The sequence below is a fragment of the Budorcas taxicolor genome, chromosome 11 (genome assembly GCF_023091745.1).
Source record: "Budorcas taxicolor isolate Tak-1 chromosome 11, Takin1.1, whole genome shotgun sequence".
Lineage (NCBI taxonomy): Eukaryota > Metazoa > Chordata > Mammalia > Artiodactyla > Bovidae > Budorcas > Budorcas taxicolor.
Genome location: NC_068920.1, coordinates 159,469,143 through 159,491,474, shown reverse-complemented (window position 1 = coordinate 159,491,474; position 22,332 = coordinate 159,469,143). Strand labels below are relative to the sequence as shown.

General features: G+C 42.8%; 1 protein-coding gene across 1 annotated transcript in view; it reads left to right on the top strand.

Annotated features, from left to right (window-relative positions):
- The window catches only part of FNBP1 (formin binding protein 1), an 81,558-nt gene that overhangs the window by 20,320 nt on the left and 38,906 nt on the right, over positions 1-22,332 (top strand). Inside the window, exons 5-6 of the mRNA XM_052648286.1 lie at positions 10,112-10,174; positions 10,610-10,714. Coding sequence (XP_052504246.1) covers positions 10,112-10,174; positions 10,610-10,714 — 168 coding nt within the window. The remainder of the gene's footprint in view (positions 1-10,111; positions 10,175-10,609; positions 10,715-22,332) is intronic.

Sequence of the window (22,332 nt, the reverse complement as noted above, 5' to 3'; positions counted from 1 at the left end):
TAATTGAAGCATGGTTGATTTACAGTCTTGCTCCAATCTCTGTTGTACCACAAAGTGACTCAGTTATGCACATATAGACATTCCTTTAAAATATTCTTTTCCGTGATAGTTTACCCCTGGAGACTGGCTGTAGTTCCCTGTGCTGCGCAGCAGGCCCTTATTGTTTATCCATTCTAAATGTAACAGTTTGCATCTACCAACCCGCAAATCCCAGACCATCCCTCTCCCTCCCCTGCTCCCTGTCGGCAACCACAAGTCTTACTTCCATGTCTCTGAGTCTGTTTCTGTTTTGAGGATAAGTTCGCTTGTGCCATATTTTACATTCAACATAGAAGTCATACCATATGGTGTCTCTGGGCCCATCCGTATTGCTGCAGATGGCGTTATTTTGGTCCTTTTTATGGCTGAGTAGTATTCCATTGTGTATATGTAGCATATCTTCCTTATCTATTGTTCTGTTGATGGGCATTTAAGTTTCCGTGTCTCGGCTCTTGTGAATAGTGCTACTGTGACACTGGGGTACAGGTATCTTTTTGAATTCTAGTTTTGTCTGGATATTTGCCCCAAAGTGAAATTGCAGGATCTCATGTGCTGTGCTGTGCTTAGTCGTCCAGCCATGTCCGACTCTTTGAGACCCCGTGGACTACAGCCCGCCAGGCTCCTCTGTCCATGGAGATTCTCCAGGCTAGAATACTGGAGTGAGTTGCCATGCCCTCTTCCAGGGGATCTTCCCAACCCAGAGGTGGAACCCAGGTCTCCCACGTTGCCGGCAGATTCTTTACCATCTGAGCCACCAGGGAAGCCCCGGGTTCATATGACAACTCTATTTTTAGATTTTTGAGGAACCTCCATACTGTTCTCCATGATGGTTGCACCAACTTACATTCCCATCAGCACTGTAGGAGGGTTCCCTTTTCTCCCTACCCTCTCTTTCATTGGTTATTTGTAGACTTGAGGAAATACAACTTTTATGCAGCAGTTTCCACACATGCTCTGTTCTGTAGGGAGCTCTCTCAGCTAGTGTTATGAATAACCAGTGTCTGTCCTGATACACAAAAGTGTGTTTGCTTATTCTGATGAAAATGTGTTGATTTTGTGAAAGGAAATTCTTTAAGAGAGCCTTGACTTGCTATTTGCAAGAGCACAGCCATTTAGGTTCTTTCCTGCCTGGTGTTTGAGCCAGCAGCAGTCCTCATTAGGGACCACCAACACTTCTGGAAGCCTGAGAGGGGCAGGGGCTCTTAATTTCTTCACCTAATGGGCTCCACTTAAGGCAACTGTATTTTTGGCAAGATGCTTAATGGAATTAGTAGCCTGCCCTTGGGCTGAGTATAAGTCAAAATATACAGTGACCGTTTCCTTTGCTTCGCATTCAGTCTTTTATTCTCAAAGATAAATTAACACATCTGCTTTTGTGCCAGTGTCTGGGATTCACTGGTGTTCAATGATCATGGGTAGAAATAACTGGGGAAATCAACAGTTCTTTCTAAGGCAGCATGGTGAATTTTAATGTGTAAAATCTGGAAGTTTTATACTGGCTTGCTTTTCATGAGGGAGTATTCAGTCATGTCTGACTCTTTGCAACCCCACAGACTGTAGCCCACCAGGTTCCTCTGTCCATGAGATTTTCCGGGCAAGAATAGTGGAGTAAGTTGCCATTTCCCCCTCCAGGGGATCTTCCTGACCAGGGATCAAACCTGTATCTCTTGCACTGCAGGCAGATTCTTTATCTCTGGGCTATCAGGAAGCTTGGGCTGGTTTTTCTAGATTTTTACAAATTTACAGTGAGAGCAATACTCATTATCTCTGTAAGCTGACCACATGCAATGAAAACTTCGATTTCTTTTATTTATTCTTTCTTTTTGGGTAGAGTGACTGTGATTCGTTTGTTAGCTGCCAAAATTTTACAAAAACTCTGAATTAAAGAACAAAAACTCAAAATCCTTGTCAATCAAAATCCTCATTTTTGTAAGTTTCCTTCTGTGTATATGCTCACTCAATTTTGTCCAACTCTTTCAGTCCATGAGGTCATTCTTTGTGACCCCATAGACTGTATCCCACCAGGCTCTTCTGTCCATGGGGTTTTCCAGGCAAGAATACTAGAATGGGTTGCCATTTTCTTCTCCAGGGGATCTTCCCAACCCAGGGATTGAACCCGAATCTCTTGCATCTCCTACCTTGGCAGGCAGATTCTTTACCAATAGTGCCACCTGGGAAGTCCTGAAAATATGTAGTTTTCATAATTAGAATTTTAGTGGCTATAGTTATTAAATAATTTTAGAGAACAAAGTTCAGCTCCAACCTCTGAGTCTGTGTAGCGTTATCTGCAGTGGTCACCACTAACCACATATGAGGGATTTATGGAGATTTATAGCTCCAGGAGGGAAATCAGGAGGTTCCAGCCAACATTTACTGGAACCTTTAACTACATTTCTCCTGGCAGGTGGAAAGAATGCTTCATTTCAAAATGTTGGCCAGGAGCAGAATCAGTTTTTGGCAATGGTTATCTGAAGAGTTCTAGAGGAAATAATTATACAATGCCTTCAGTGACTCACTAAAATTTTTCTGAATCTCAGATAAAGCTTGCAAGACCCCACATTACTGCGAAGTGACCATAAGAAAAATTTCCCCAAGGTTTCAGAGATGTTGAAAAATTGATAACTAAAAGTCATGCATTCTTCTTAAAGTTAGGTGTTGGATAGGTTCTGTTTATGAAACTTACAAAACAAGCTTAATCGCCTGTAAGGCAGTTCTGTGGCTCAGACTGACTCTAATATGTCCGGGGCATGGTTTTTTTTTGTTCGTCTGTTTTGGCTGCACCTGCCGTGCAGATGGGGGGATCTCAGTTCCCTGACCAGGGACTGAACCCCAGCCATGGCAGTGAAAGCACCAAATCCTAACCATTGGGCCACCAGGGAACTCCCTAGAACATGTTTTTATAAGAGATGACAGTGAACAGATAAAACTTAGCATGAAGGAAACCGGAAAGTAAAAGGAGCTTATCTGTGTGATCAAGCTAATTGCAAATCTGTTCTTGATTTATTCAGTCCTGTTGAGATTCAGCTGTGGATACTCTGTTATAAAGCCAGAATCTGTAAGAAGAAAATGCAGAAAAGCAAAGCAGATATCAGATTTCGTGATCAGGAAAAAGAGCAGTGGGTCTAAAAAGCAGTTAGTTCTCCCTTACTGCTGTTACTGTGCTGAGTCGCTCAGTCGTGTCCGGCTCTTTGCAGCCCCACGGACTGTAGCCCACCGGGCTCCTCTGTCTGTGGGATTTCCCAGGCAAGAGGGGGTTGCCATTTTCTCCTCCAGGGGAACTTCCTCACTCAAGGATGGAACCCACATCTCCTGCATTGCTCATTTACCACTGAGCCACCTGGGAAACCCCTCAAAAAGCAGGAAACCCTACAAAACGAGTTGGTCTTTTGTGAGTCATGCTTATACAACACCCACTAGTAGCCTCGGGTTTAATGTATGTCCAAAAGGTGTATTTTGGTTTGTTCTGTCCTCTTTGTTTTCAAAGAACGTTCTGTTAAGACCAGCATTCTATTAAGACCTTGTCCCCACTGTAGTTCTGTCACCTGCAAAACCATTGGTCTGGTGAAGCAAAGAAATTCTATTTTCTCATTTAGGGGATGACATACTTAGTTATCAGGATCCTTCAGTCTTGTCCTTGACTTCCTGAATTTGAAATGCGACTTTGTATTTCCCCCTTGTAAGTAGGAATGAGACCTTTTTCTTCTGAAATTTGTGAGAATTCCTTGACGAAAGTTGTGTGTCTCTCCCCTGACTCACCGACGCAGCATCGTTGTCAGTGGAGGCCCTGGAGCCCAGGAAGAGTGTAAAGGATACCCCAGAGTTGTGTGATGAGGTGGTCCACTCAACCTGTCCAAAAACAAGCTGCGGATCCCCAGAGTTTATCCTTTATTCTGCCTCCGTCTTAGCCTATTGGACTTCCCTGATGGCTCAGACAGTAAAGAATCTGTCTGCAATGCAGGAGACCTGGGTTTGATCCCTGGGTTGGGAAGATCCTCTGGAAAGGAAATAGCAACCCACGCCAGGATTCTTGCCTGGAGAATCCCACGGACAGAGGAGCCTGGCGGGCTACAGTCTGCGGGGTCACAAAGAGTCAGACACGACTGAGTGACTAAGCACAGCATTCCTATCTACAGTTCCCTCCGTCTGTGAATGGCAGTCCTTTTTAACTCAGTTGTTCTGGCCAAAAACGGGGGGCACCCAAGGCTTATTCTTCCCTTTCGCCCCGTCTTCTGGCTAACGTCAGGTCCCGTCAGCTGTGCCTTCAGTAAATGTTCTGAATCCAGACACTTCTCACCACTTCCTGCACAACCAGTCTCAGCATCTCTCATCTGGTGGACTGTCCTAAGCCTTTTAGTTTTAACTCGTCTCTGCTTCCAGGCCTGCCCCCTGGTCCGTGGTCCAGCTCCCCGTCTCCACCTCCACCACCAGCTCCCCCTTGGGCAGGTGCAGCAGCCTGCACCCCCCTGCTTCAAGCAGCACAACCGTGCAATAATGCAAATCAGACCATGCCACTTCCCTTCTTACATTTTTCCAGTAGCTTTCCACTGTGCTCCTGGGGCTTGGGAAGCCGTCCACGGTCTGGCCCTTTTTCTTCTCCTGCCTTACCCTCCCTCTCAGTCTAATTGCACTGGCATCTCTCTGTTCCCTGGACAGGCCAAGCCCTTTCCCACTTCAAAGCATCCTCATTAGCTATTCCCGCTGCTTGCTTGGAAGGGTGTTTCTGAGAACTTTGCAAGTTCACTCCTGCACTTTGTTCAAGCCTCTGCTTCAGCATCCTCCCAGACCGCCCTGTCTAAACGCTGCCTGCACCCACACCCATCCCTCCCTAGTTCCTTACCCTCTTCTCCTACTGCTGTGTCTACAGGTCCACAAGGAAAGAAGCTTTGCTTTATTCACAAGCAATGTAGCACCCTGCACGTGTGGGTGTGCAATGAACACACTTGAATGAATGATTTGAGTTAGACTTTAAAACCTTTCAGCTCAGGGAAGGATGACTGTCCCTGAAGTTTCACCTATCAACCTAGCACTCTATCTAAAACCCTTATTAAAGGTGATTTCCCTTGGTTTGGTTTGGAAGAACAGTTTCATACCCTGGGAAGAGATCACGTGAAGAATCTGAGCCATTGGCTGCTTACTATCGATCCTTTGAAGATCCTTTCATCCTGAGTGAATCAGGATTCTTCAGAGGAATTAGAATCTTAAGGAATGTGAAAGAATGGATTGTTTTGAAGAACAGTTTTAAAAAAGACTACTGGAGTCTAGGTGAGAAGTGTGGATGCGGGAAATTGTCTGCAGGTCCAGTGGACAGACTCTGCGCTCATTTCCGAGGGCCCAAGTTCAATCCCTGTTTGGGGAACTGAGATCCCACGAGCCTGGTGTGTGGACAAAAAAAGCAATAGTGTGTTTGTGGAGAGTTCTGGGGAGTGAAAGCCAGCAGGAGAATAAGAGGGTGGGGGAGGGGAACAGCAGGAGAGGGGGTGACGGAAACTTGACTGGAGCTGCTGGACCTGGACTGGGCTGGGGGAAGGGGGCTGCCCAGTGCCCAGATGGTCAGTATTATGGGGGAAGTTAAGTAACTGCCCGTGACACAGGGAGGCAGGCATTTTAGGAACTTTAAACAAGTTCATTGAGAAAGTATTTTTGTTATAAATGAATTTAGAGGAAATAGGTCTTACTGAAGAAAAGCGCAAGGCAATTCCCATCACAAATGTTTCTGGGGTTGTAGTTTGGGCTTCACTGAAGTGACAGCTGCCCTGAACCTGTCTGAAGGTGCTTCACAGCTTCCCTACACAGTCCACACGAATATCCACAGACACAGATTTTATCATTAGGTTAATTAACCCCCAGTCAGGCTAGCACTAGAAGCCCCCTGGTATTCAAGCCCATCACGCTGTAGGTTTTTTTTGGAAATACTAGTATTTGTCCCAGATATATTTTTTAGAAACTCCCTTTTTCTTCCCCTTTTAAAGTTTTTTGTGTTCCTTTGTTTTCATATGTAGAATCTGAGTTTTATATAAAATTCCAGATGGCTGGCTTGCCTTAGTTTAGTGTTTATTCTGTTATTTTTTTTCCACTTTTTTTTTTCAAAGAAGTGACTCTTTTCACATCAATGCCGTATTTTGCTTTTTTAATGTAGTTTTTAAAATTGATGATCTATTTTATATATATATATATATATATATAGCAAAATGAGTAGCTGTTGTACCTAATTGCAGTGTGTGAGTAACGAATATTCTCACCATTTATCTGTTCAGCCTAAGGATGATTTCTCGCAGCACAGTTAAATCTGCTTTGAAGCTTTGTCTTTGTCATTTTGCTTTGAGTTAATGCTTGCCTATTTTAGGTTTCCTGTGATTTTTTTTTTTTTTTTTTTTTTAATCTCAGCTACTCCTGGTCCCTGGGAAATTTCTGAAAATTTTTTGAAGGCTCATTTGATTTGTATAGATTTTACCTGTATATTTTTAAGGTTCAACCAAAAAGTTGAAAGTAAGCTTCGCTGCCACCTGGATAGCATCAGGCATTTAAAAAGGTCTATTATTATGTTTGAAGAGAAACTAAAGCATCTTATTACAGGAGAAAGCAAAGAGCGTTGTTTTTTTTTTTTTCCCCTGGGTCTCTAGAGATGGCATTTCCTGTCTCTCCTCAGATAGGAGAAAAGAGCTGTGATGACTTCACTCCGTGGCTCCAAAAGAAGTGCCTATTATCTTTTTTCTCGAGAACAATTCGTCTTTATTTAGAGCTTGGAGGCACACTTTTTAGATCCACACTTGCTCACTGCCCAGTGAAAAAATGTTTGACCATTGTTTGCTAATAAACAAGAAACACATCTGGCAAGCTGGTTGGTTTGTTTAACTTTGCAACTGTTGAAATAAAGCCATTAAAGGAGGGAAGATCTCGCTGGCTACAAAAGGCCGCAGCTATTTAGGTCATGGGATGCTCCAAACCATCAGAAAGGCTTTTGTTCCGACCATTGGTTTCCTAAGGGATCAGCCGGCCCAGGGTTTTTGTGTCTTGTAGGCAAATCCATCTTAGAGAACACATACTAGGCAAGAAAGACTAGAAAGAAAATCAGTGACACTTAGTTTGTTTTTTTTTCTCTTAAGCCGCAGGAAATGCAATCACAAGTATACTTCTTGAATAATTGTTTTGGTGTTGCGGGGGTGGGGGGTGGGGGGGGGGTGGGGGGAGAGTGTTATGACAGGAGCTCTTCCGGGTAAAAAGCTAACCAATAAAATTGAGGTCAATACTGTGGTTGAATAATAAATGCATATTTATTATTCAACCTGGCAATGAAGAAGCAGGAAGAGAATTTACTATCTAGCAGGTTTTCAATCAAATTATCCACTCGTGCTTCCAAAACATGGCCTCTTTTGGAAGACTGTGATCTTGAGAGCCTATCCCTTTGCTGGTAAAGCCCGAGCCACCTTCCTGTGCAGGGTCCATCGCTTCTGCATGGCCTTTGTGTGCGTTTCCTCTCGGTCAGGACGGCGCTGGCTGTGAGGGAGCTTTCGTTTTGTGAAAACGTTCATTTCAGAGCTGCTGTTGGAGTAGAAGCTTAGAGCCTAGCTCTGAATTGGGTGCTGAGGTTTTCTTTTTGTGTCTGTCTTTGAATCTCAAAGTAAGATTGGGGAGAAATGGGGATCGCTTTTCAGCCAACTATAGGACACCAGGGACCTGCATAGAAAATGGGGCTGGTCCTCTGGACAGTTTGGGGATGAGGGACTCTCGGGGCCGAGGGGCACAGCTGAGCCTTTGTCCCCCTGCTGGACCCCTCACTCCTCTATCTCCCCAGGTCCTCCCCACCCCCCTTCGCCTTCTTTAAAGTGATGTCTGTGGCTTTCAGAAAACCTGCTCGCATTGCTCGCATTCTGTACTTCCCTTCCAAAGCTCAACTCTGCTCTCGGCTCATCTTACGCCTCCCCAAAGCCCATCCTTTCTTACTTGTTTATGCCTGCCTTCAACTCCATCTCTATTTGGCCGTATCCATCTTTTTTCTGTCGTATCCCTCTGTCTATTAAAATGAGACTCGAAATACGAAGACCCACGGGGCTCCTACAGACCAAAAAAAACTGCTAGATGGGTAAACCTTGCTGTCAAGAGGCACTTAAAATGGTGAAACGTGACCTCCAAAGAGAGACAAGAAAACATTCCCTTATAAAGGAACACTGTTCTTTAAGAAAAAAAAAAAAAGTGTCTGATTTTTGTCTCCTCCTCGCCGGCCTCCCGGGGTCAGTTGCCTTGTGTGTCTCGGCTAAGTCATAGGTTCTGATGAGGTGAGAGAAAAGGCTCTGAGTACCGAGGGGACCTCTCCATGCCTGCCACCCTTTCGCTTCCCTCCTCCACTGCACACCCCTCCCAGCCGTGCTTACCTCCTCAGCCAGAAGACAGACAGCACATTCATGCCTAGTCATTGAAGGAAGGTCATTTATTAAAAGGAGCATTTAGCACTTGTGGAGAGGATTCAGGAAGAGTGAAGGGATGGAGTGGTACCCCCCACACCCCGGGCTGATCACAGTAGGGAGCTGCCGTCGCCCTAGGTCTCAAAGAGCAGGGGATCCTTGTAGAAACTCCAGAGATGAGCTGTGGGGGCACTGCCCGGCCAGAGCTGTGGGCTTTAGTCAAAGGACTTGGTCACCCCTTTGCATCCCAGCGACGGTGCAGATGGAAATTCCCGCTCTTTAGTCTGACAGAACCTGTTAAGTCTAACAGAACCAAGGGGGCAAGGGCTTTCGTGGACGTGGTCTATGCAGGTCAGAACATCCTTGGAATCTCTCTGACCTCTCCATATCTCACAGCCCACATCTGATCTGGTTTATTGGTGATTTTCCTGATCAAAGGACACCCAGAGTCTGAGCCTCTGTCACCACATACACTGCCACCCCAGGGTGCAAGTGTCCATCGTTTCCAGGGTTGGAGAGGAACTCCCACCTGGAACATTCTTACATGACATCCCTGACTTCCCAGCTCGTGCAGACAAATAGTGTACAGACTCTGCACAGGCTGCATCTTTCTTCTCTGACCCCATCTCCTCACATTCTTGAGACTCACTTTGGTCTGCCTCTCGGATGTCCCTGGTGGTCAGCACCAAGCATATACCTGCCGCAGGGCCTTTGCAGATGGCAGGGAGGTGAATTGAAGTTTAAGAAAACCTAAGTTATGGAAACATCTCCCCAAAACTTAGACAAGTGTTTGCAGCAGCATGATTCATAATAGCCCCAAACTGGGGACGGGTCACCCAAAAAATTACCACGTGGCAATAAAAGGAATGAAGTACTGTTATGAGTGATCATTGTAAACATTAGGCTGAGTGAACATTATGATACGTTGAAAGCATGATGTCAGTCACAAAGGACTTCATATTGTACGATTCCTTTCGTATGAAATGTCCAGAATAAGCAAGTCTATACAGACCGGAAGTGGCGTGGTGTTTGCCTAGGGCTGGGGAAGATGGGAGGTGACAGCTAAGAGGTGCAGCATTTCTTCTGAGGTGATACAAATGTTCAAGGGACTTCCCCAGCAATCCAGTGGTTAGGACTCTGCCTTCTAATGCAGGGGGTGAGGATTCAGTCTCTGGTTGAGGAACTATGATCGAATGTGTGGAGGGTGGAGTGGCAGGGGTATGGCCAGAAAATTTTTTTAAATGTTCTGAAATTGATTGTGATGAGAATTGCTTATTTTGTGACTAAACTAAAACCCATTGAGTTGAACAGTTTCAGTGGGTGAATCGTATGACATATGAATTACACCTCAAGCCGATTAAAAATAAAGATCTGATTGCCATGTTTATAAAGCATTCCTGTCATTTTTACAAGTAGCATAAATAACTCTTAGCATTCAGTATTATTATAGCTAAAGTCAGAGATGGAACTCTGTGACTATTAACTTATTACTGTTTTCATTTCTCATTTATTTTTTAAGCCTTACATTTCTTAGGAATGCATGGGCTAGATATTCAATATTTAAATATCCTTGGAGTGGGTGAATTTTTTTTTCAAGTCTTAATAAGAGAAAGATGGGGTACTAATCATGGGTGTGTCTTTGCTCCTTCTCGCCCCTCCCCACCCACCCTCAGCACTTTCACGATGGACGGAAGGCACAGCAACACATAGAGACGTGCTGGAAGCAACTAGAATCAGTAAGTGAAAAACCAACCGCTCAAGAAATGTCTTTATAGGTTTTTCTGATCTGAATTTAACTTAAGTTTGAATCAACAGTAAGTACAAAACAGAGACCCTAACGTCTTTAGAGATTTTTATAATTTGAATTTAATTGATTTCTAGAGATTATTACTGGGAGTAAAATGTTGAGCCCCAAAGAACCCAAGTGGAATCCTTTTTCTAAAAATCATAGGGAAGAACAAAGATTAGACAATTTGGATGGAAATAAAGGCAGATTTTAAAATAACTTCCTGAAATGATGACATGGAACAAATCAGTTCGGAAAAGAATGCTTTTAGGGAGGGGGAATGAGGGAGTGCCGATAAAATTATGATAAAATTACATCTTCATATAGGAATCTCATGGTTTCATTAACAGTCACTTTCCCTGTCACCATCTTCCTCTGTTCTTAGTGTAAAAGACGTTTTGAGCGGGATTGCAAAGAGGCTGACCGAGCCCAGCAGTACTTTGAGAAAATGGATGCTGACATAAATGTTACGAAAGCAGATGTTGAAAAGGTAAGGTGAAAGCGAGAGTCTTTCTTTTTTTTCATTTCCTCTTTTAATGCTTGTCACGTATCCTCCCAGACTGCTGGTCCCCAAGTTCTTCTTTCTGATGCAACCACAAAAGGCCACTCAACTTGGGATTATTTTCATTTCCTGTCAACTTGGGGTGTGGGGTGTTAGTAGGAGGCTGGGGGGGGGGTATCTAAAATTTGGGGGAATCTTCAGTGTTACGATTTGAGCAGCGTGTTGATTTCTTTAGTCACCAGAACGATTAACGTGGAGACTTAAACCATGAACATATCTTAGGGGGTGGTTTCCACAGACTGCTTGTCTCTTAATGGCTTTTCAAAGAAAAAAATCGACCTCTTAAAAGCTGGAGCAGACCGCCCAGCGCCATCTGAAAGAGCTTGGCTGCTGGCACTGCTTCTGATAAAAAGATAAAGAGACTCACGCTAGTGGCCAGAGTTCTGATGGACTCATTCAGGTTGCTAACAGGTTGTAGCCCAAGGCTTGCATTGGGAGGTCCTCTCCAAAGCTTTTCCCAAAATGGGCTTGTGTTGTTGGCAATTAGGAACATTATTATAAAGCTTGTACTGTGTCTTCTTGTGGTTCCCTGTGTGTTTTTTCCCTAGAAGCTAAATTTTCTTTTTATAAAAGTCATCAATATGAGTGTAAACAAAATTAGGCTGTTAAAGAACCATATTCATTCCTGACTGCCCAGGGCTGTTTTGGCATTCATAGCTTCATGCTTTTACGTGGGGAAAAGCACTGCGTTTTTGTAGATTTCTTTCACTTTTTGCCAGATAATTTGGAGATGAATTTGCTTGGAAAATAGTGTAAATTAGGTATTTAGTTATTTGCCCAATTCTGCCAGATTCCTTGCTTAAAGCCTAGGCATAGATTAGTATGGCTTCCTCTAAAATTACCTAGTATATTAGAAAACACATTCTTAATACCTATATTTGATCTTGAGTGGGGATATTTAGTTTACCAAAAGATACATTCATTTGCTGGTAAAATTACCATGCTCATAGTAACGTAACCGTCACTCAACCATGTCTGACTCTTTGCAACCCCATGGACTGCCACCCACTGGGCTCATCTGCTCATGGAATTCTCTAGGCAGGAATCCTGGAGTGGGTTGCCATTTCCTCCTCCAAGGGATCTTTCCTACCCAGGGTTTGAACCTGAGTCTCCTACATTAGTAGGCAGATTCTTTAACATTGAGCCACCGGCTGCTAAGTCGTTTCAGTCGTGTCCGACTCTGTTTGACCCATAGACGGCAGCCCACCAGGCTCACCTGTCCCTGGGATTCTCCAGGCAAGAACACTGGAGTGGGTTGCCATTTCCTTCTCCAATGCATGAAAGTGAAGTCGCTCAGTCGTGTCTGACTCTTCGCGACCCCATGGACTGCAGCCTACCAGGCTCCTCCGTCCGTGAGATTCTCCAGGCAAGAGTACTGGAGTGGGGTGCCATCGCCTTCTCCAACCTGAGAAGCCCCAAAATGCACCATAAATTACCATAAGTTCTCATGAAATGTTAATGCCCCAAAATATTTAATATGTTACTCAATTAAAATATTGACCCAAAGTTTATTAAAAAAAAAAAAATTGGAGGTTAAATGAACATAAAACTTTTGTATATTCATTTTATAGCCAGATGCCTTGCTAATAAACTCTTTTTATTTCTGTTTTGGGGTTTTCCTTAGAGACAGTCGTAACAGCAGATAATGACAGTCTTATTTCTTCTTTTTCAGTCTTTATGCCTTTTATTTATTTTTCTTATCTTGCTCTTCTGGTTATGACCTCTTTTATCCTGGCAGAAGCAGTTATTGTGGACTTCCTTATCTCATTCTGGATAAAGAGAGTGCTTCAAATGTTTCTCCATTAAACATGATTATAATAAGCCTTTATCAGGCTTATTATAAGGGATTCCCTTCTTTTCCTATTTTGCCAAGAGGTTGTTTTTTTTAAACTCAACTTGATATTGAATATCATCAAATACCTTTTCTGTTTCCTTTAATCCATTAATGGACAGATTACGTTATTAAGTTTTCTTATATTGAACCAAATTAGCATTCCTGGGACTAGTGTAACTAGATTTTGATGTATATATCTTTTTAATACAGAGCTGGATTTACATTATTAACATTTTACTTGAGATCTTGCATCGATGTTCATTGAAATCAGTTCAGTTCAGTCGCTCAGTCGTGTCCAACTCTTTGTGACCCCATGGACTGCAGCATGCCAAGTTTCCCTGTCCATAAACAATTCCCAGAGCTTACTCAAACTCATGTCCATTGAGTTGGTGATGCCATCCAACCATCTCAAGCTCTGTCATCCCCTTCTCCTACCTTCAATCTTTCCCAGCATCAGGGTCTTTTCCAATGAGTCAGCTCTTCACATCAGGTGGCCAAAGTATTGGAGTTTCAGCTTCAGCATCAGTTGTTCCAATGAATATTCAAGGCTGATCTCCTTTAGGATGGACTGGTTGGATCTCCTTGCTGTCCAAGGGACTCTCAAGAGTCTTCTCCAACACCACAGTTCAAAAGCATGAATTCTTCAGCACTCAGCTTTCTTTATAGTCCAACTCTCACATCCATACATGACTACTGGAAAAACCACAGCTTTGACTAGATGGACCTTTGTTGGCAAAGTAATGTCTCTTTTTAATAGGCTGTCTAGGTTGGTCATAACTTTTCTTCAAGGAGCAAGTGTCTTAATTTCAGGGCTGCAGTCACCATCTGCACTGATTTTGGAGCCCCCCAAAATAAAGTCTGTCACTGTTTCCATTGTTTCCACATCTGTTTGCCATGAAATGATGGGACCAAATGCCATGATCTTAGTTTTCTGAATATTGAACTTTAAGCCAACTTTTTCACTCTCCTCTTTCACTTTCATCAAGAGGCACTTTAGTTCCTCTTCATTTTCTGCCGTAAGGGTGGTGTCATCTGCATATCTGAGGTTATTGATATTTCTCCCCACAATCTTGATTCCAGCTTGTGCTTCCTCCAGCCCAGCGTTTCTCATGATGTACTCTGCATATAAGTTAAATAAGCAGGGTGACAATATACAGCCTTGACGTACTCCTTTCCCATTTTGGAACCAGTCTGTTGTTCCATGTCCAGTTCTAACTGTTGCTTCTTGACCTGCATACATATTTCTCAAGAGGCAGGTCAGGTGGTCTTGGTGTTCTCATCTCTTTAAGAATTTTCCAGTTTGTGGTGATCCACACAAAGGCTTTGGCATAGTCAATGAAGCAGAAGTAGAATGTTTTTCTGGTTCATCGAAATAGAAACCTGTGGTTTTTCTTTCTTGGCTGTTCTAGTTTGCTATATTAGTTTTGGAGTGTTCCTTTTTATTTTCTAAATTATTATTTAGAAAATATTTGTGAGAGGAAATTAGGTTCCTTAAATGTTTTGTAATACTTTATAGTGGGAGAGTTTCTAGCTACTGATCTAATTCCTTTCTTGTCCTTGAGAGCATTCACTTTCCGCAAAATAAAATCTGATCCCACATGCAGTCTCCTGCCCTTACCTGCTGTTTTTACACAGGTGGAAATAGCATTCCAGATTTTGCGTTCATAGTCCCAGCTTTTCTAGAGAGCTCACAGAATGCGCATTGTAGTACTTCTTGAAGCCACTGAGCCAGCCACTACTTGCAATCTTCAGCCTTTTTCTTCCTTTCTTTTTTTTTTTAATTTTTTTCTTCGTTTTTTTTTCTCTTTTTTAAAATTTTTTTTTTCCTTTCTTTTTAAATTGAAGTATAATTGACTTGCAATATTATATTAGTTTCAGGTGAACTTCACCTTTGTGTTAGTTAAGATCTCATGACATTGTAAAGGCTTACCCATGGTTGCTTCCGAATACTGAGTATGAAAAATCGCATATAGCCTGGCAAGCCTCCTATACCAGCATCACCACTGCCTTGTATGTCAGTCACATAAGAAGGTAGAAGTCACAGCAGAAAACCCGTGAGATGGAGAAGACAGCGTGTGTGATTATGTGTGTTCCTTGGAATTTCCACTCTGGCCCACACTTAAAGTGGGTTCTCCGGGAAGCTGTCTTTTCCTGGCTCACGGCCAGGCCGGGACCACATCAGTTTGAATTTCCCACTTAGGGTTTAGGGAATCCACACCTGCTGGGTGAGTTCTGGGCCTTTGTGATTGAAAAAATTTCCAGGTGACTCTTTAGTTTTCCTCCCTTGGGACGGGTCCAAGAGAGTTAATGTATCAGAAGCGCAATTTCTAAGTCGGGTTGCAGCTTTGGGACTTTTGAAAGGTACTACCAAACTGAATTGCTCTTCTCAACTATTTTAACATTTCCAAGGATGCATTGTTATTTCTTATACTGGCAGTGTCATTTTGTTATGTTTATGGAAGTCCTGTTTCAGTTCTGTTCAGTTCAGTTGCTCAGTTGTGTCAGACTCTGTGACCCCATGGACTGCAGCACACCAGGCCTCCCTGTCCATCAGAAACTTCTGGAGTTTACCCAAGTTGATATCCATTGAGTTGGTGATGCCATCCAACCATCTCATCCTCTGTTGTCCCCTTCTATTTACCTCCTCCCTAAGGACATGCACTATCTAATGTTGAAATTCTGGGACTTGCCTGCTAGTCCAGTGGCTAAGGCTGTGCTTCCAGTGCAAAGAGCCTGGATTCGATTCCTGGTCAGGGAACCAGATCCCATGTGCCGCAACTAAGACCTGGGACAGCCAAATGAATAAAAATAAATAAATATTTAAAAAATAATAATAACAACAATAACTGTGCTTCTCCTGACACAAACTAGGGCACTTCACACTTAAAAAATAAGTAAACATCGGAATTCTTAAATTATTCTGTTTATGAATGTGACTTGAAGCACTAATTTCCCCACAGCAAAGTCATGATTTGATTGTTATTAGTTTTTGCATCATCTGTCACTAGTGAAGCCTCTTGTCAGGATCAAGCTGAAAGGAAGCAGTGTTTCAGTTCTTCGGGGCACTTAATGTAATTTCCCATCTTGACTTCTGAGAGGCTTCGGATCTATTATAAATATCTTTTCCTCCAGTTTCTGCAAATGATTCAATTACCCAGTTGTCTTCAAGGTGACTCCCCCTGCTTTTTCCGGCAGTCAGCTCCACAGCCCTTGGAATGATAAGCCTGTGTTTGCAAAGATACCGTCGCTGCTCCCACTACGAGTACGACGGACTTTCCTAAATCGCGCTTGTGTTTGATGACACCGTCCATGGGAACTGTGTGTGCGTGATGCATCTTCTAAGCTGCATAGGATCTGGGTGGGAGCCCGATTTTCTTTTCCTTTGGGGAGGTTAATGTTCCGCAGAGAGATTAGCTCTGTGTTCACACTGCCCAGATCTACCCCAGCCCACATTTGGCTTTGGGTTCACCTTGAGTATGTGTTTCGTCCTTTGCTTACAAGCAGGCATGTGTTAGCCTTGAGGTGCCCAGTTTAACTAAATGTAAATTTATATGTATAAATAGACATTCAAAAAAAAAAACCCCAAAACCCACTGGCAGTCTTATCTCTGGGCCAGTGGACATATTTGGATGTCGTGACCATGCCATGTCCCTTAGAAGGATGATGGGAAAGAAAGTCAGTTCAGTGGAATGGTTTTGATCGGTGATGAAAACTCAAGGAGCTAGGCAGTCTCTCATCCCTTGCCAAGAGGCCGCTGTCAGAAAGTTTTGAATTTGAAGACTTGGAATGAGCTGTAGTGACTTGAAATGGGTAAAGCTGGGTTTGTCAGAGAACCAGTATACGGTGGAATAGGTCATCTTGTGGCCTATGACCTACATATTCAGGTTGAAGGTAAGAGAAACTAGCCTTTTCCCCTCCCTTTTAATGAGATGGAAAAGATAATCCTTACTCTGTCTTGTAATATTGAGAGGTCAAAAGACTGCAAGGGAACACAGAACAATTAAACCATATTATGTCTTACTCAGCTACAGGAGTCTCATGTAAAAAAAAAAGTAACTAAAGCACTGAGAATAAGGTGAAGTATTCTCTGCTGTCCAGCCCTCCGCTTCCCAGACCCTCCTCGGGGTGGTCACTTTTGCCACATGCTATGTGTCCCTCTAGACCTTTTTTAAAAGATATTTCATTTGCTTACTTGGCTGTTCCGGGCTTTAGTTGGGGCACGCAGGGCCTTCCCTTGAGGTGCACGGACTCTAGTTGTGGCAGTGGGCTCCAGAGTGCATGGGCTCAGTAGTTACAGTGTGTGCATTCAGCTGCTCCCTGGCACGTGGAAGCCAATCCAGGTCCCCTGGGTTACGAGTCGTAACCACTGGACCACCAGGGAGGCCCCTCAGTTCAGTTCACTCGCTCAGTCGTGTCCGACTCTTTGCGACCCCATGAATCGCAGCACGCCAGGCCTCCCTGTCCATCACCAACTCCCCCCTAGACCTTTTCAAACGGGTGTTTATTGAGGTGTGATTTACATACCATAGCGTGGCCACGTCTTACGTGGACAGCTCAATGAGTTTTTGCATATAAATGAAATTGTGTGCTAGGACCCCAGATAAGGGATGTTCCTAAGACCCCAGTAGTCCCCCTGGGACCCTATCCCCACCCCAAAGTTTTTATAATAAGAATAATAACTGTTATCCTGACGTGTGACGTATATTTGTTTAGCCTGTTTCTATAGTTCATGCAAGTTATGCCATCTGTATTCTCCCGTCTGGCTTCTCTAACTCAATATGGTGTCTGTGAGATTCATATTCTCGTCGCAGGTAAGGGAGGTGTGTGTTGCTGTGTGGCGTCCATCGTGTGGATGTACAGTTTATCCGTCCTCAGGTTGGCAGATGTTCGGACTGTTTCCATGTTGAGGCCAAATGAAGAACAAAGCTCGTATGAACATGTGTACACACCTCAGTTGGCAGGCGCGGGCTCTCCTCCTTCTTAGTAGTGTGCCCGAGGCGGAACCCTGAGCCACAGGAGCGTATTTGGCGCAGTGTGCTGTCAGACCTGGACAAGGTGGCTTTACCAGTGGACACGCCTCCAGCAGCAGCTCCTCACCCTCACCGAGGGTTGGTAGTCTCAGTCCTATTTCAGCCTTTTTAATGAGTATGAAGTGGATTCTGGTGGTGTTTTTAATTTACCTTTAAATTTCTTTGATAAAAAATGATGTTGAGCATCTTTCCATATGCTATTACCTGCTAGTTATAATAACCTTTTTTGTAAAATGCCCAAATCTTTAACTCATTTTAAAAACAGACTCTTCTTTCTGGCATATGGTGGTTTAGTTGCTGAACTGTGTCTGACTCCTTGCCACCCGACGGATGGTAGCCCACCAGGCTCCTCTGTCCATGGGATTGAGCAGGCAAGAATGCTGGAGTGGGTTGCTACTTCCTTCTCCAGGGGACCCAGGGATCGCTGGGAACTCCGGACCCAGGGATAGAACCTGTGACTCCTGCTTGGCAGGTAGATTCTTTACCACTGAGCCACCTGGATAGCCATATACATATGTATGTATGTATATAATTATACAGTTATCTTTGCCTGCCCCAATCAAGCTTTTTGCCACACTTATAATTACTATGTGGTTGACCTGTTAAAATTTTCATCACTACTATTGCAATATTGTTGTGTGATGGGAAAAGCCTAGACAACTGGAATATTATCATTTCCAAGTCACACATTTTCAAGGGTTAGGCTTAGAAGTACAGACAGCCCAGCTCTCCGTGGCCCCTTCTCTCAGAAGCTCAGGACCAGTGCCGTCAGAGTGGACATGGGGCCAAAGGACTATTGTTCATGGTCCCCGTGAGCAATCAAGCTCTTCATGTATTCTCGATTTGGGGGGGGAGGGGGGGGATGGTGGTAGAGTACAGTGTATAAAGAAGTGGGCAGGAGACTTTTTAAAAAATCTTTATTTATTTGACCATTCTGGATCTTAGTTGCAGCAAGTGGAGTCTTTGATCTTTCAGTTGCAGCGTGCAAACTCCTAGTTGCAGCCTGCAGGATCTAGTTCTCTGACCAAGGATGGAACCTGGGCCCCCTGCGTTGGGAGCAGAGAGCCTTAGCCACTGGACCAGCAGGGAAGTCCCAACACTACTTTTAATGGAGTCAGTATTTCAAGCTTTTATACAGTTTGGGGATGACTCGTGGAGAATAAGAATTCTAAGTAGCCATTAACTTATTTTCATAAAAATGTTTCTAGTAATGTCTTTCTTGCAGTTCCCTTCCATTTGGTATAGTTCTAAACTTGGTGTAGAACCAAGTTCCAAATTTGTCTTTTTCTACGTAAACGTAGGCCCCCAGATGAGTTGCTCCATACTGTTTTTTTTATTAATTTAAGGGAATTCTAATGGAATCAGCATTTCATGGTCTTATTCTCATTTTTAAAAAACTTGTTTAAGTTTGTTTTATGGATATATAGTTGGTTAATAATGTGTTGGGAAAGACTGAGGGCGGGAGGAGAAGGAGACGACAGATGAGATGGTTGGAAGGCATCACCAACTCAATGGACATGAGTTTGAGTAAACTCCGAGAGCTGGTGATGGACAGGGAGGCCTGGTGTGCTGCGGTCTGTGGGGTCGCAAAGAGTCGGACACAACTGAGCGGCTGAACTGAACTGAACTAATAGTGTGTTAACTTTTACTGTACAGCAAAATGATTCAGTTGTACATATACGTGCATTCTTTTTCATCTGCTTTGTCGCAGGGTACTGAATAATTCTCCCCGTGCATACAGTAAGGCCTTGTTGTTTAGCCATTCTCTGTATAGTAGTTTGCATCTGCTAAGCCCAACCTCCCAGTCCATCCCTGCCTCACTCTCCCTTCCTCTTGGCAACTGCAAGTCTGTTTTCTAAGCCTGTGAGTCTGTTTCTGTTTCACAGATAAGTTCATTTGTGTTGTATTTTTTTAGGGGGGGAGGATTAACACTTTTTAATTTTATTTTTTAATTGGAGGATGATTGCTTTATATCGTTGTGTTAGTAGTATCTCCCTTTGTTGATAAAATTCCTGAGCTGTGAACTGTTCCCATCCATTGATTCATCCCCTCAGCCATTATCTATGGCCTACATCCTGGCCAGGTGCGGGGTTGACCCAGATACCATCATGGACTCACTGCCTTCTTGACTTTAAGGAATTCACCTTTCACTCTCTTCCTAATATTCAGGGACTATATGGTGAGTTTTCCCCCGTGTCCCCCTAGTACTTCTTGAATGCCATTCTGGTTACAAACACATTAAAGTTGGGTTTTATCTGTCCCTGTGCGTTGGAATAATAACACGCTAGACAGACGTGGAAGAGAGGCGGTGCCTAATCTCTGCTTCCTGATAACGCTGCAGCTGGCTAGTGCAGCGCTGGGATGAAAAGGAAAAGGTTATCAAAATGAATGGAATGTGCACTAATATTTCCTAACAGAGAGCACAGTGTTTTCTAAATGCATGCATTAAACTGAGTTCATCCATGTCAGGCAATGAATAATTCCCTTTCTCCAACTCGCCCTCGCCTTGTGACTGTTGGCTCTTACATAATTTCTAAATGCAAAATAGGATATTGTTTAACAGAAACTGTAGTTCGTTTGGTTACGAGTAGCTGCAGAAATGGTTAGTGAGTTCGAGGTATGGTTTTTAAACTCTGGCATCCATTTCTCCTTTTCCTATATAGGTCTAGTGTCGTTTAACTTGTCTGATTCTTTGACTGCCAACGTCTTCATTTTCTAGGCAGTTGTTTGCCATCTTATGGTTAGCTTGGCTTCTTAATTCAAATTCGTTGCAATTCTGAGTGTTGACCAACCAGAAGAATTCTCTATACCAATGTCAGTATTAAGCAAGAATGAAGGAGTTTACTTTGACTGATTATCAGTTTGATACTTATCTTAATAAAGCAAATTAAGTTTGCTAGTTTAGGAAGTTGCCCTCAGTTGGAATCAGGGATGCTGGCTCTGTGAAGCACAAACAGGGCAAAGTTGTTCTTACTGAAGCCAGCTGAGTAGCAGAGTGTTAAATTTTTTTACCATTTGGGGAAACATTCTCTAGCAAGATGACTACTTTAGTCGTTGTACGTATAAGGAATTGTACTATTAAATTTTTTTCTCTTCCCTCGCTGTAACTACGAGGTTGACATCTTTATTAAACATGTGAATATCTTTAGTGCTTTCCCCAAATTTGCTTTATAACAAATGTCTGCCTGGTTATCTGAAGGGATTGTTCACTGTAACAATTTAGAAAACAATTTTTTTTTCCAAAAGAGGAAGTGGTTAGCATGAATGCAGGAAACAAATTTTGCAACGGCAGCTTGATCTTTTACTTTAAAATTTGTTTTGTTTGCAACGAGAGAAAATGTATAGAATTTAAAATGGATATTGTTGCTGTAACTATTCTTTAAAAGAGGATCAATGTTCAAATCAAAGATGCCCATAAAAGTCACTTTTGTTACCCTCCTGTTTACATCTGTCCTGTAAGCAGTCATATCTCTAGAGTTTGTTTTGTTTATTTTACTTATCAGTGTGCCTGTATTGAACAAACATTGGTTTCCATTGTTTTGATGCTTAATATTTGTCCTGAGTAATAATGGATGTGTTTTCTTCTTTTGATGCTTCCCATGGGAAATGGAATTTAATGGGAATTCCCCCAAATTATTAAATATAGAATACATGTATTTATATTTGGAAATGGGACACAGCTTTTATCTATGTCATAAATGAATATTAGCATGATGAAGGTTTTTTTAAGGCTACACTCAATATTTAAAAATTGAATTTGTGATAGGAATGTCAGAACATAAAATCATTTACTATGGTTAAATGTTTCACATACCAGATACTCTTAAAGTTGCATTCAGCTCCCAGTTTTAGTTCATTTGCTAGTGATTACTACAGTCTCTATGTTGTTGACCTTAATTTTTGCTTATTTGCTTTGAAAATAAGTGGTTTTTGCACAGCAAATGGAGTTTGGGTAAATGTTTAAAAAGAAACAGAAAAGTCAAAATGTCAAAATCTCAGAGTATCAGAAATGTTGGGGGTGGGGGTGCTGCCCAAAGTAAGAATTCTGCACTCCCGCCGCAAGGGGCACAGGTTCGATTCCTGGTCCTTCCTGGTTTGGGAAGATCCTGCATGCTGTGTGGCATGCCCCCCGCCCCCCTAAAAAAAGAATAAATACTTTTAAGAGCCTCTTCAGTGAAATATTTCCAGTATACATGATTTACATGAAAATGCTAACATCAAGATCTATCTCAGCTCTGCTTTAGTACTGCTAACAGCAAGCCTCTAAGTAAATGTTCAAACTAGCAATAGGGTGAGGATGATAGTTCATTCCCATACCCTAGATCTGAAAATAAAAATGAATTGAATAAAACATAAAGTGAATACAAACACTCATATGACTATATGAACGTGAATATAAACTAAAATGAATTTAAATAACAATGGCATTTACTTATTCGGGGGGGGGGGGCTGTGTAGCTTCAATTCTTGGCATTTCCATCGTGCCCTTCGCTGTTCTAAAGGCTTTTGTACGGCAAGTCATTTAATAAAATGTTTTAATTTTTACTAGTAGTAAATGGTCTGACTTGGCCAGGAGCTGTGTCTTGATGCCACACAGATAAGTGTTCTTATCTTGTTTCTGTCATTTGATAATGGTCTGGTGTGATGCACTTTACTTCATCTCTGAGCCTGTTTTTTCTTAC